At 39.5% G+C, this 16,211-nt stretch overlaps 1 protein-coding gene across 1 annotated transcript in view; it reads left to right on the top strand.

Moving 5' to 3' along the window:
* Positions 1-16,211, top strand: part of LOC122759230 (protocadherin-15-like) — a 226,307-nt gene that overhangs the window by 68,970 nt on the left and 141,126 nt on the right. Inside the window, exons 7-9 of the mRNA XM_044013918.1 lie at positions 5,860-5,979; positions 7,978-8,088; positions 11,648-11,818. Of these exons, the coding sequence (XP_043869853.1) occupies positions 5,860-5,979; positions 7,978-8,088; positions 11,648-11,818 (402 nt within the window). The remainder of the gene's footprint in view (positions 1-5,859; positions 5,980-7,977; positions 8,089-11,647; positions 11,819-16,211) is intronic.

Genomic DNA, 16,211 nt, shown 5'->3' with positions numbered 1-16,211 from the left:
TAGACTTGCTTAAATTCACTGATTACATACGTCTCGAGTAACGACATTGTCAATTTCACAATATTGTGAAATTATAATATCAAATGATAGGCGTTCTTCTTCTGGGGACCCTTGTCCCATGTGTCCCCATCATCCTTTGAGCCTGTATCACTTCCTATACCGCTGTAGTTTAACAAGCATGGATATCGGGGCGAAAAAGATAAAGATTTTGAAATTGTGGCATGTGGAATAATTTGACACTTTCCCAAAAAATGACACTGGAGGAAAGAAAAATAACCCCAATATTATGCATACACTTCCAGATTGTGGTGACCTTTACATCTGGGAATACAAGTAATATGTTTGTGTACGTTTTATCATATTTGAATCGATTTTTAAATCGTTAAATCTAGGGATGCACCGATATGACTACTTCTGCCGATACCGATATCCGATATTAATATTGCTGCTATGGCCGATAACCGATATCTACCGATATCGATATATGTTTTAAAAAAAAAGTTTCTGAGATGATGAAAGTTTGTACAGAATGAAAATCACGCAAGCTGAATTTTTTGAATGTCTTCCTTTATTTTCAAAACATGTTTTACCTCCAAATAACAAGGTCACATAAGACACAAGTAACCAACTACAAGTAAAGGTTTTTAGAAACCTTTACCATTTGTAACAAGTGTGTAACTAAATTAAAGTACAGTTTAACTCCCTCAACTCACTAAACTCCTGTGAGAAAGTTTGGATCATAAATTACAAACATGAACATAAATAAAAATAATACCCTGCCAAAGTTACTGTAACCGAGATAAGGGCGTCTATACTGGGTATGTAAATAAAGTCAACAACCCTTCCTCCTGGCAACAACAAACGCGCCACTTCCCTTCACAATAAAACTACACAACAGATATGAGAAACAATACCTGACAAGCTCTACTAAGAGCTGCCATAATAAAAGAAAACATGTTAAAATACTTTATCAAACTTGCCAGTATTCATGGCAACCAGATATTTATTCAATTGCAAAACATCGGAAAAGTAGCGCCGACTTGGCAGGTTGTTGCGGGGTTCAATATGCGCTATCAACCGTCGGAACCCTCGGCTGGTCGTCAAGAGCAATCATTTCCATTACCTTGATCGTTATTGCCCTGGCCACTGTCTTCCTTTGGTCGAGTCCCAGCTGCGCTGCTTTCTTTTTTGTCTGCCGCCTAATGTTACTAGCGTTAGCTTCCTGCCGTTGTTTGTGTACTTCAGGGTGGCGGTTTTTCAAATGACACAATCAAATTTGTGGTATTGAATGACTTGACGCGGAACCCTCCGCGCATTACCTCGACTTTGCAAGTGTCGCATAATGCTTTTCGCAGCACACATCTTGTGCTGCGCTTGCGTCACTGACGCTGTCATATGCCCAAACAAATGCCGCATGTCCTCCCCTTCCCGACACACATACACAAACAGACGGGTATAAACATCGGTTGTTAAAATCGGCGCAGTTTTACTCATTGGACCGATGCCGATATGTTAAAAAATGACGAACATCGGCCGATAGCAATATTAATGCCGATATATCGTGCATCCCTAGTTAAATTCCTATTATATGAGGGCCCCAACATTTGGACATTTCACATGTTAATTAAACTGACAATGTTGCTACTTTTAGATAGCACGATCATGCTATCATTACCTAACACTGCAGGGTAAAGAACATTTTGTGCATGCAGGTCGTTGCACTAGTGGTAATTTACTTCCTCCTGTGCTCGGGTGATGACACACTGATGACCTGTGCTCTGACATACAAGCCTGAGATTGTCAGATAATGCGATGTGTTTAAAATGATCTCCTCCACTGAGTGGTGTGGTACATGTCACCGCTGTCAGACTAACATTAAAGTGCATCACGGCAAGCAGAGTTTTTGGAGAAGCTGCGGGAAAATGATCTAAATCCGTGATTCTGCAGCTTCTGCAATTGTCTTTACGATGCCAATCCCGCAGTCGCTGTGTCCTCAGTTGCCCCGGGAAGGAGAATTTAACTAGACGAGGTTCAGACTTTAACTGGACAAGGATACATGCAGCCACACTGCCAACACCACCTCAGCAGACCCACTAGAATATCTCATTATACAGTCTTCCACAAGCCTGTCCAACTCAATCTGTCTCTCCAGCCTCTCTCTTTCCCGCTCCTCCGCGGCTTCTCTTCTGTTTTTGCAGGTTTTCCTCTCGACAGGCGCTCACACACCTCCGTGCCCTCACACCACTCCCTGCTCTTCATTATGTCCCCTTTCCTTAATCTTTCCTCCTTTCTTCTGCCACACTCTATATATTACTTCTGTGACTCTCTTTTTATTTCCTCCCTCGCCCCCTCTCTGACTTTTACACGCTCCAGTTTCTTCCGACTCTGACAAAGTTCACTTCAGTGACCACCGTGCAACTTAGTGGAGGGAAATCCAATATGTGTCAAGGCTGCACTGTGAGGCTCATTTTGTTGATTATTATTGTGATGACGAGTTCAGTTGCAATACATAAGTAATTCATATTGCAATCATGAGTCATTTTCATAAAGCATGCATAGAAGAAGAAGAGAATGTGGTCAGTGTAAAGATTATGATTTTAAAAATGTACTATAATAATTATTATTAGAGCAGTTTTCTGTAGCATGAGTGTTGCCTCCAGGTGTTGTCATGTAAATCTAAAAATGCCCTGGAACTGGACAGAATGTCGCTAACATAGACACAAAGTTTTATTAATTAAATCATTAAATCAATTAAATCAAATCAAACATAGAGTTCGCAGATGACTGTGTGGTTAGGGAATGAGTCTCTACCACAAGTGACGGAGTTTAAGTATCTCGAGAACAAAGGAGAGTGAGGTTGGTGGCCGGAGAATCGGAGCAGCAGTTGTGAAGAAAAGGGAGCCAAAAAGGCAAAGCTTGACCTTTGTTACTACCCTCATGAGCGATGGGTCATGACTGAAAGAACAAGATTGCGGGTTCAAGTGTACGGAATGGCTTTTCTCAGGAGGGTCTCTCTTAGTGATAGGGTGATAAGTCTCTGAGTAGAACCGCTTAGAATCCGAGTAGAATCTTTTTGTTCCCTGGCACGTCCAACTGGGAGAAGACCTCACCACAGACCGAGGACTCGGTGGAGAGAATGTGAGCTTAAATATGAGTGAGGTATTGGGATTTTTTCTTTTCTTTTCAGCATTGCACTTTTTTACTCTACCCGTGTGTATATTTCCATGTCCGCCACTCATGGAGACTGTTGTTATCTGTCCAGCTCGGAGGACAGGAGGACAGAAACAAATTGTGTAGCCTGCGTTGTTGTGATTCAAAGAAGGTGAAGCTTTTGCTCAAACAGAAAAGCAGATATATTGTGTGATAGGAGTACAGGATTGCTGATCACGCAGACCGCAATATTGTCCAAAGCCCCTTTTTCCACTGGTCAGAAAACGCATTAGCATCAGGCTTTTGTCTGCAATGGGAATAGACACATGTCAGGAATCAGTCTTGGGTTAGATGACGCTGCAAAAAAATGACAGCTTTTTATCAGCTCAGGCTTCGGTTGACAGTTATGTAAACATGACACCCTAATTGTTTTGCACAGTCTGCACCGCTCTGCATCGTTGCCAGTGGGGTCTAAAGTCTTTTCGACACTGTCACTGCTCTCTCTGGTGCTGAAAGTTGGTTGTTATGAGCACATTTGTGCTGTGAAATCATAGATCAGAATCGTAAACAGTAGGCCGCAATCTTCTGGTATGCTGGCTGAGGACAACCCGGAAGTAAGAAGATACTGAGTGAGCTTCTGCTTCTCTCTTGATTTAGGTCAGTAAACATTTTCCTGAAGAGTTAATGGTCTCAATCACTAGTTTCAGGTCTTCTTCAATAGAACATAGAGTCAGTTTTGCAACTTCACATTTAGAGGAACATATATGATAAATATAGCACATATGAGGGGACACCAGTGTGATTAACTCACATGAGGAAAAAACAGACAGACAAAAATTATCTACTCACAAAGGATTTCAAACTAATTTAAAAACATGATGCAAAATGTTATTTTGAGTTAAATAACTCACAAGAACGTTCATCCAGGCACTTTTCTAATTTTCCAAATTTTAACTGACAGGAAGTGATGCAAAAGACACATAGTAATGCATCACTTGTGTCTACAATGCAGTTTATGCGCTCCTTGAATAAGTTTTTGAGTTTCAAGGTGATCCCTGCGTGCAGCTGATTTCCAGAGCTGGCACCCGGGCCTGAGTGTGGAATAGTTTCATTAGAGCAGCATCCAGCAGTGGCATAAAGTGACAGCATGAGAGTTCTTGAAGACCATTGTGAGATGAGTGGGAGGCGTAGATAACCCTGTGGAGGGAAATGATGTAACAAATCACCAGAGCAGCAGCTAAATTAAACTTAATCTCTAATGTTGCCTGTGCTGTCTGGAGATTAGAGTCAAATTGTGACACCTAATCACAGATCCCAAAGCACAGGCTCAAGAAAAAAAGAAAAAGATACAGCATAGCAATTTTTTTGCAAAGCACTGTTCTTTCTGTCATGGGCTGTCAGAGTGAGAATTTCTCTCAGAAGTACTTCAATCAAACCTAGTGTCTCTGAATGTCTTATTTAAAAAAAAAATAAGTGAGTTACTACTGAATATTTTGTATTACTTCAGAAAAAGTAATGAAATGCAAGTTATTCACATTTACACTTTTGTATGCCTACTGAAACAGGAAACCACAAACACAAGTTGTGTTTAGATAATATTTAATATTACTTTTAATTAAATGTACTTAATTAGTGTCGTAGTCTGTCTTAAAACACTTTTTATAAACATTTTTTATAGTGCATCCCATCCCAATAAAAACTGCAAGTTGAATATTACTGACATGAAATGTCATGTACACTTTTGTAAATACTCCTCAGATTTAGATGTTTTTTTCTTTAACAGCTACTTTCACCATGAAAAGGTGGAATTGAGGTATCTTTTCATTTGAACATGTTTAGGGTACAAGCTCACAACGTATTTGGAGGGCTTAAACATGCCCAAAAGCTCACAGAATTTCAGCATGCGGCAGTTGCGGTGGAAATTTACGGCCGAAAGTGGTTCAGGGAATGGGCGTGGTAAATTGGAAGTGGGAGGGGCTAAGGTTTAAGGTACATGAGCGGAAGTTGGAACACACGTTTATCAGGTTGGGAAGGTCAAACAAGTACCCGATCATGCTGTCAGGAGCAACGTGGGGTGGTGAAGTGCCTTGCCCAAGGACACATCGGCATGTAGACGGGAATCAAACCCACAACTTTTGAGTTGAAAGACAACTTGCTGTTCCTTTTTTTTATTTTGAAGTAAATATGCGCGGACCGTCTTTTGTGACGAGCGCCACGTGTGATTTTTCTATAACTCTGTTCCCCACTTTTACTCATCTCTTTTATGAGACGAGGTGATGAGGTGTAGCAAATATCCCCGGTGATAAGATGGAAAGAGACTGAGACTCAGAGTGTCGGGAGAACACTGCACAAACCAGGCAGCCTGTGTTTCATTTTATTGCCAGTGCAAATGAAAGAACACAAACAGCTCCATGCTGATCCTCCTCCTCCAGCCCCAGTCGAGCACATTCGACATAAAAACAGATATTTCTTTTCCCTGTGTTTAGTAGCGACAGCTGGATACAGAGACCTCCCATGACCAAATGCATATGAAGAGTTTTGAGTTTTTGAATGTGTCCTCTTTTCATCTTGCCACGTACCGTCTGTACAATAAGGAACATGACAAGATGCAACAGTGTGCGATGAAAGCTCCTGGTTGTTAGCGGCACAGAGTCTGACAGTGTGTGACGACATGTCGTGTGAACTATTGAAATCCTGTTGTGTTTCCAGCTGACGCCAGTGGGAACCACTATCTTCTCTGGGTTCTGGGGGAACAACGGAGCTGCAGACATCGATGACGGTCCAAACGGACAGATAGAGTATACGATCCAGTACAACCCAAAGGACCCGGTAGGTTTTTTCATAAGTAACTGACACAACACACGGTTGTGAGTTGTGTCCTAGCTTCTGCTCTATGGCAGGGGTGTCAAATGTATGGCCCATGGGCCAGAACTGGCCCACCAATCGCAGGCTGAATTTGTAAAAAATTTCATAATGCAAGATACTATATTTTTTCAGTTCCAGATACATGTGACTAAAGTTTTGTGCCTTTGTAGATTTCTGTAAGTTGTAATGCATGTGTTTAAATGGTCAACTTAGGCATAGTATTGTTGAAATTGCACTTATTTTCTCAAAGAAATTTCAGGTTGTTGAAAAGATGATTCAATGTAAAACAAAGGGAAACATTTGGAGTTCTTGTTTATAGGTTATTATGGTCTTATTTTACAGGTCTGGCCCACTTGAGATCAAATTGTGCTGCATGTGGCCTAGAACTAGAGTTTGACACCCCTGCTCTATGGTCTAATGATATATAGCCTTCACTATAAATTAAGTGTCCTAGTATCTTAAGTGGAATCTGTATGGAATCAGTCCTAATTTTGGTGGTGTGGTGTGGTGTGTTGTGGGTGCCATATGCTTACTTTTTTATTGTCTTTCTTACAGAAGCAGGTTTTTAGGGAATTCAAAAACACAAATAACTAACAATTCTTAAAATCTATTCTGTGAAGGATGGACTTGATGTTTAATGTGTTAGTTCAAATCATGCTTTTAGCAAAGGGGGAAGAGAGACTTATTACGGTACCAGGTTACATGATATGACTTTAAACAACAAGAAATGTATATATATATATATATATATATATATATATATATATATATATATATATATATATATATATATATACATATATATATATATATATGTGTGTATATAAGATATATAAAAAAATATATAAAAAAACAAGTGTTGTTACACAGGATAACAGTGATATACATTTGTAAATGCTTGATTATAGATTAAAAAAAATGAATAAGAAAATCAATTCACATGGGATATCTATATGATATCTACATCCAAATGACCCATTATTCTGTTCCCACAACTTCCCAGTGGAATAATCTGGGTGATTTTTAAACTCCCCTTGGATTTAACCTAATGGTAATTTCTTAAGTGCCTTTTTCTTTCGCCACTCATCTCCCTAAAAGAGTATAAGTAATATAAAATGAACCAAAAACGGTCGCCTTCGTAGCATGCTGTCAACAACACCCTTTAAACAATAAAACAGTGTGTATCATCTAGGGAAAGTGCAGGGGATGAAGAAGAAAGCTTTAGCTTTAATATGAAGCTTCAGAAAGCTTGTATGATTCCATCTGCTGGATAAATATAATATAGTGTTTTACCATTAATTTCCCATGGCAGTCATTTTTGACTGGGAACGCCGAAGTTGAATAAAGCCTTTAAAGATTTAAAGATCCAGTGTGTAAGACCTGGTTCACACTGGATGTGTGACCAGAGAGGGAGTGAGAGAGAATCTTCCCTACACCAGATACAATTATAACCTCCAAAAGGTTTTTTTTTCCTGTAATGGTAACCTCCAATTTCTCCTCACACAGCTGCTAATGTCGTTTTCAAAATAAGATATTCATATTTTTCATGTATTCTGATTCAGCTTTGGCACTAAAACTACTGTGACAGGTGTGTGTTTTATATAACATCTCTGATAAAATGTCATTATCATTTTCACCGTCACCAAAACAAAAACACAGAAGTCACAAAATATAACAACTGGTGCAGGAAGTGAGCGCTTTACAAAGCCATTACAGACCTCAGGTTTCTCTCTTTGCTTTGTTTTGCTCTTTGACTCCTTCCTTCATCTATGTTTTACATTTCAACGTTTTGAGCCATGCATAATATTGAATGCATAAATAATTTGATAGAGGAATAAAGCCACGTCTGCAGTCCCCCCCCACCATTATTTCATATTTGAACTTCTTTAATAATCCAAACACATCAGACGACTGACCACTGACCCTGTAACTGACTCTCTGTGTGTTGTGTTTGCATTCCAGACAGCCAACAGGACCTTTGACATCCCCCTGACACTGTTTGGCGCCGTGGTTCTCCGAGAAAGACTCAACTATGAGGAGATAACGCGGTACCTGGTCATCATACAAGCGAACGTAAGTGCTTTTCTGACATCGTACATGTGAGGCACAGCAAGTAAACAGAGCTTGGGCCTCCTGGTTAGGGCTGGAAAAATCTCTTCCTTTTTCTATGAAGGGTCAACATTCTTTTTTATAAAAACTCAACCCATTGTCGGGTGAAAAACAAAAGAAACTAAAATTATTGAACCACCCCCGGTGCAACATTTTAGTCTCAGCCTGGTCTTGAATCCACAATGTCTGGTTACATCTGACACAAATACTATTATGAACTTGCCTGGCGGTGATTAGATTTTGCTCTGCAGACACATTATCATGTTCCAAATCTCCTAAAAAAAGGGAACCATTCACAAACCCCCCTGCCATGCTTGAGGAGAGCTTACCGTGATGACGACAGAGAACGTGAGGTCTAGCTGCTTTTGCATAAGTCCAATATGGCGACCACCGAAGAAGTGCAGCCGTCTTTCGATTCAAATGCTCCATTGTTGTCACGTTTGTTTGTTTGTTTGTTTGTTTTCTGCATCGTTCTGCCGGTCACACCTCTAATGAACCATGAGCTTTATTACTTTAGAAAACTTGATAAGATACTGTCGTTTTCGTCAGGCTTCCTTCTTCTTATGAACAATAGGTGATGAGTTGATGGTGTAGAGAAAACCCCTCAGACACAAGACTTGTACCGAACAAAAGGAATTTTATTTGGTTAAGTCAAGCATCGGACCGAGCGCTGCAGCAGCTTGGGAGAATGTGTTCTTGCCAAATCTCTGAACAATTCTGCCTGATTTGACCTCGGGACCTCGGGACGGGCCCAGAATTGGCCCATAAATGTGTCATAAAATATGTCCTGGGTCATACTTGTGACCCCCATGAGGAATTTCCTGGTTACTTTTCAACTGCAATGGAATAAACATCTCTAACTTATTGGAGACAGAATGTAGCTGTGTTAATGTGTTCATCTACATCAGATACTTCAATACACAAAACCATTTTTTTCCCTCGATGTCACGTTCAAACTTTTATCCAAATGTAAAATAGTTTTTTTGTTCATAAAAACATTTTCAGGTAACATTTTTCATGTAGTAAAACAGAGTAACTCAATTAAAATCCTATTCATGAAAAGCTCCTTGCTCCTGTTTTGATTAAAACTGCTGCCTACATTCCTCTTGTCATATCACGCCGAGCCACTTTACTTTCCTTTCATTGTCAGTCTGTTCATCCTCCTCCTCATCTCTTAGTGTGTGTCCGTCACTGTTGTTCACACCGAGTGTGTGCCGCGGAGCTGCCGCTGTGCTTTTACACGGAGGTTTGCCTTTGACAAATTTCTAATGTCGTTTTAATCAGGACTCTTATTCTTATAAAATATGTACAAATAAAAAGTCAGGTTTTCATCTGGGATATAAAAGAATATCTATAGATGTATAGTAAAATGCATGCAGACTATGTTCGAGTGCAGCCTGGACTTATGCTGTTTGTGTTTACATTTTTATTGTCATGATAAAATTACTGTTAGACGGACTACTTCAGCTCTGCTGAGTCAGCCTTAAGGGAGCTATAAGTGCATCCTTAATTATTACTAATGTCTTTTGTAATATAATTGTCCCCCTTATTTTTTTTTATTTATTTTACAGCAGCACACCATATGTTTTATTTATAAGAGTAGTTTACCCCTCGACTTCTAAATGAGACTCTGGGGGAAGGAGGTATTGCATAAAAACATTCCACTTGCTGATTGCACCATTAAGGACTTCGATGTGACATGAAGAGATTGCTGACAGATTTCGAGCGAATACCCCCAAAAATGTCTCAGAAAGCCATTTAATTACAACAAGTGAAGAAGAGTCAACATTAGACTGGGAGATTTGAAAGCTGCTTTATTTATATGACAGAATTATATCATTTTTATGGTTGTTTATGTCACCGTATGTCTAAAGAAATGTGTTCATTAACAGCCTTTTCCATTTCTGTCTTTTTCTTGTTGGATAATTGACATATATATGTATATATATATATATATATGTATATATATGTATATATATATATGTATATATATGTATATATATGTATATATATGTATATGTATATATATGTATATATATATATGTATATATATGTATATATACAGTATATGATACTTAACAATATGTATTATATATACCATAGGTTGACATTAGAACAGGGAATTCTAACAACATTGAAATAGGGGTCATTCCTCCTGATCCAAATTTGAATGGAAGAAAATGGTTATTGGCAGAATCAGCTTCTTTTAAAATGAAGTGCTGATATATCCATGCAACTGTTCTTGTTTGTTTGTTTGTTTGTTTGTTTACCTACCCTAAAGCCTACGCATGTCATTCATATGAATTATTAATGTTATTTTAATTCATTCTTACTTATCTATACCATCTTCTTGTGGTTTCCCATGATTTAACTACTTTGCTGGGGTGTTGAACTCAAATGACCCTCTAGTCTTATGAAGAGGGGGCGGTCCAGAGGAAAAAAGTGGGAGAAAAACAACAATTCATCATGATATTTCACAGAATCTCAAAGAAAAAGTGTTTGTTTTGATATGGAATGAATGTATCATTCACATTATTCACATGTACAGTACGTGATGCAAAATTAATCAAAAACCGATAAAATCTAAATAAAAAAAAAACGTATGTTTGATAATAACATAGACAACTGTAATTAAAACACCAAACAAGCTTTTACTAAAACGTAAAAGTGGCGAGTGTGCCGTCTGAAGGCAAGAATCAAATCCAGCCTTTTTTTAAAACTGCCAAGAGCGTTACAGCGAGGGTCACATGACTGCTCTCCGCAAAAATAAACGAGTTGCCTACCATCACTGTGTGTATGACAAGGTCATATGTTCTATTATCTTATCTTTGCATCTTATCAATGAAAATTATTCAGCTATTATTCATCTTTTTAAACTTAAGGTTAACACAGTCGAGGGGAAGTTGGTTGGATTGTATTACTTGGAACAAACCTTGACGGATTTTTCCAGTCACAAATTGCAAAACTAATCTGAAGGATGTGCATTGTGAAAAAAAAATGTCCTGTGGTTCCAGAGGCCGCCACTCGCAGACAACCCTGCTTCCTCTAAAATGTCGATGTTAATGGTGTCAATTGCTTGTTTGAGGTATTCTTCAATAGAACATCATTTCAATGTTGTGAATTATGTTACCATTTAGAGGGAAATGGAAGTGTGATTGTACAATAGGTGTCTGGTTGCAGGTGACTACTTCTGTGATTTCCTGGTTGCAAAAGTGTAATGATGCTGGTCAAAACTGTAGGAAGTAGCAAATGGAAGACTTCCTCCATTTTAACATTGTTTTATGTAATTCATGCCATATTTAGGGTTTTACAGATCATCTCAAGATTTAGTTTTCTTCTTTTTCAAATATCAAATAGCAATAGAAATACTAAGTATTCTATAGGAAAGGGAGGGAGTGACAGGCAGATTCCTCCATTTGTTTCACTATTTCTTATACTCTTATGATTACAAGCAAAAAACAAAACAAATGCCATCTAAAAGGTGGAATTTAAGCCATTTCTTCTTCTTTTTCTTTCTCTTAAGGACCGAGCCCCCAGCCCCAGAGAGCGTCGTACGGCCACCACCACTCTCACTGTGGACGTACTGGATGGCGATGACTTGGGTCCCATGTTTCTACCCTGCACACTGGTGGGAAACACCCGTGACTGCAGTCCCATCACGTATAAGGCAAATGTGCTGGAGCTGACCGAGCCGGTAAGTGTGTGCCCTGTATATAAATGTATACTGCCTTATATTCATATATTTGGTGCAGGGGGCTATGGTTCTGTCTGTGTCACTGTGGATATGTGTATTGTTAGGTTACTGTTTTCCCCTCAGTGGTAATATAGGCCCTATATACTGGCTGTATATGTGAACCTGTGGCTTTTTATTTACACTACTGTTACTACTACACATTTGTGATGTTAATTCTTTTTTAGAAGCAGATTAACATAAACAGCTAGAGCTGATGTTTTCTAAATTTGATCATACTCACAGTTTTGCACAGTTGCCTATTTAAACGGTTTGGAATTCCCTAATAATCAGCTGCCCTTAACTCTTAAGCATTCAGACATGGGGTAATATGACTTCAGGCCAGGCATACAACTTGACTTTGAATCAGAAATAATTGATCCTGGGTAGAAATTGTTGTTTCTGCCAGGAAGATAATCGCAAAACAAGGGAAATTCTGATAAATAAATACAGGTATAACTAAAACAGATACCTGATGGCTCCACAGCAACAGCAATAACAGTCAGCTGATTGGGCGACAGAAAAGGGTCCTTGCGCTCGGTGCAAATATACCATGGGATTCGAGGAAAACACACACAGTCTATTATCATACAAAGCTTGGCGTCCTGTTGAGACAAACAAGTAAACAAGATGTCCTCCATTGTTGTCTGTTGTATCACGTTTGATGTCATGGTTCATAGTCGTTGCGCCGGTACAATGTCACGTCATGAGTCATATGTAGGAATTTCAACCCATAGATACGTCTTTAAAATTGACGCCCCCTAGTGGTAGTATAAATAGCAATCTGGTACCTTGGGTGTGTCGTCATTAAGTAGCTTAGCAGTTAAAGCATTGTCCTTTGATGGGATCGACAAGGACTGGACTCCCACACTAGACTTTTACACACAATACAACGTGACACGCTAATTTTTATGACATTTTCTGTAACTTACTGCCTATCCCTTAACCATAACTTCACTTCTTCTGACACTACAGCAGTACACTGCTGCTAATATTGGATATATCAATATGTTTTTATTGTAGTAGTTTTGTGAGTACGAGTACAGTACTGGTGTTGGGTGGTGCTAGACCCAACACTTGGTGCACCCCTAATCTGTAGCAATTGTACTGTACCTCCACCGTTTTACTGATGCTGAAATTCAGAGTGACTTGCAGTACCACTTTGTAAATGAGACAAAGTTGCTGTAGGCAAGATCCTCAGCTTTGACAAGTCAGCAGAGCATTCATCTCTTTTCTTACACAGCCCCACACACACACACACACACACAAACACATCCTTGATAGTGACATACTGGCAGTGCATTCATGCTTAGCCCACACCTCCATCCACCATCCACAGTCACACCAACACCAGTAACATGCCAGCAGAGCAGTCAAGCCTTTCTGGACATTGTCTACTTAGTTTTTTTGTTTGTATTGGCAATACACACACACACACCCTTCCAGGAGAGGCTGTGGGGGGCACAATAAGAATCAATGGCTTTAAAATAAAAACTAAACTGTGTATTCACACAGAACACAATTATAAAAATATGTTACACAACAATACGAAAATATGTCATGCTTGCACCTCTGTATTGAACATGTTGTCGCTTCAACATTATCGTGATATGTGTCAAACAGGTTTTACAGACATGTTAAAATAACCTGGACGTGATAACGAGTGGAGACCTGTGTACCACAGAAGTCCAGACGTTGTGACGTTGTTGCAGAAATGAAGGACAAATTGTAGTTGCTTTATACAACTACTGTGCTCTTTTGCCGTTTCCACAAACAATTAAACACAGCAACCCAAGCTACTTCGGCCATGGGTGACAGTGATACGAAATAGCTATAGCATGTAATCGCACTTGTATTGTTATTGTATCGTTTATTTAACCAGGAATACAAACTCTGAGAGTAAACATCTCTTTTATAAGACTTTCCTGGCCTAGACAGGCATCAGTACATATAGGTTAGGGCAGTGTTCAAATGGTCAGCTCATCATCAAACCTCAAAGCTCCATGATAGATTGTATCCAGGGTATGTAAGCTTTGAGAGGACGCATGCACCATAGTCAAGGACAGACATACAGTAAGTGTTGCAGCAACATGCTTCTTTTTGAGGGACAGGCCTTCATTTGAAAATTAAAAATACTGTAGGCAGACAAATGGAACAGACGCGCTGAACAGATGTGGATTTTCTTGAAAGGTTATTTGGAAAATGAAGAAGATTGGCTCCGTCCACAAAATACCAAATGAATAAACTTGCAAAGAATATGAAAGAAAGGGCAGAAAGATTGGTAGATCCATCGTAGATGGCCTGACACTCTTTGTGGGTATTGGCAACCCACACACACTCTAACTCACACACCCTTCCAGGAGAGGCAGTGGGAGAAACAACAGGAATAAATCAACTTTACACCTTATGGTTTTGAGAAGGAGAGAGTGTACACAGACAAGGACAGTGTTTATGACAGAAAGACACGTGGAAGTGGGAACGAAAGAGCGAGGTGAAGGTAGCCGCGCTGAAAAGTTATGTCAGGGTAAGTACCCGAGGGGTTTTAAAATCTGAAGAGTTCCATAAAATGTGTTGCATCTCACACAACGATTGGTTCTGAGTTGTCAGAGCTGCCGTAGACTCCAGATGCTTCATTGATTCCAGTATTTATGATCTCACACCATCGCAGCAGTAAACTAGAATCACCACTCTGTGATTATATGCCGCCCCCTAACTAGTTAAGTTGCTGTTTATGTTCATATCGATAAAATGTATGTAGTGAAGACTTTCAAGCAGGAACACTCTCATCATAGTTAAACCATTTATTGCAACAAATGGAGATACAGTTAGATCTGGCACTAATGGCTGCACACTTTAGATGCTCCCTGGACTGGCTAAGCAGCATGCTAGGCCAAACAGAAAGTACAATGCAGGAAACTCTCATACAACAAGACACTGAAAAACATTAAAACAATTTTTTTACCTGTACTGATCTAGAGTGGTGGACGCTGGGATGGTAGTGGCAAAGCTTTGTCAGCAGCAGTGTGAGGCAGCATTGGTGTAGCAGGAAGAATTGTTGCCTTAGTACAAGACGGTCAAATTCCACTTCAATTGTTCTGTGTGGAGTTTGTACGTTCTCCTGTCCACTTCCTTTCACGGTCCATAAACATGCAATTTGATGATTCTATTGATTGGACACTCTAAACTGACCATAGGTGTGAGGTAATGCTTGTGGGGCCACCGTTCAGGGTGTACCCCCACTTTGCGTCCTGTGTCAGCTGTGATTGGATTGGCTCCACCACCCCGCGACCTTCACATGGAGGATAAAGTGGTGGACAATGAGTGAGTGTTTTGTATATTTATTGTACCTGGCATATGAATATTTGAGATTGAGTTGGCCAAAAACCTTAACATTTGGTCACCAAATTTTAATCTAACCAATTGTTATTGTTACCAATTTGGAAGAAAGGTGCTTGTGTTCAAAAGAAGTGAACAGAGTGGTCGATGGACAACATGAGAATATAAAGCCTCTGGTCACAGCAGTAACTGTGGAGACAAACAGGGTTAGTTGGCTTCTACTTTCTGGGAACTCTGCTTTTGTGATTTAAGACCACACGTTGACCAAGCATTTTCACTCCCTCCGTCTCACTCGAGCCAAAGCACTACAGCTGAGCAGATTTTAAAAATGGCCACACAGACATAATCAAACAGCTGGAAACCCCAAAGGACAAATCTCATAGTAAAGACTACTCACTGTGAAATCCACTGCAAAAAAAACCCAAAACACAGCATATTTTTGTTTTTTCCCTAAGCTCTCAATGACTTAAAGTGAACCACTTCAGATCATTTAAATAAATACACATTTTCTCCAACAGCATGATCTCTACTATTAGATTCGCCTGAATGCGCGCTCATTTATTCAAAACAGCTCTGTCCTGCGGGCCCTGTTTGATCGATCACTACGAGTCGTTGAAGCCGTCCAGTATGACTGAAATGCTGCACTTGAACGAGCCTCGGTGGAGTGAAGGAAAGTTTAGAACTCCTGTTTGTCCACCTCACACTGTTGTTGTTTTGGAAAGAAGGGAGTCAGAGGACATTAAATAGCAGGTGGGCGGATGGGTGGGTTAGATGGATGGATAGATAGGGAGTTTAGTACAGTAGATAGGTTTCATGGTAGATGGAGGTAGACGGGTAGATATAAAAATTTATTTGTTACCCTGCAAGGAAATTTACAGTGGCAGCAAAGACAGAAATTACAGATAATTTAAACCCTATGATAATGAAACAGAATATTATATGGCGGCAATGAGTAACAAGAATATACTGTATACAGAATGGGCTTAAAAACATTGTAGTGGACTGCACAAAAGAAATATTG

Source organism: Solea senegalensis, linkage group LG18, assembly GCF_019176455.1.
Source record: "Solea senegalensis isolate Sse05_10M linkage group LG18, IFAPA_SoseM_1, whole genome shotgun sequence".
NCBI lineage: Eukaryota > Metazoa > Chordata > Actinopteri > Pleuronectiformes > Soleidae > Solea > Solea senegalensis.
Note: the sequence above shows the minus strand (reverse complement) of the source record. Positions and strands in the feature narration are given on the sequence as shown.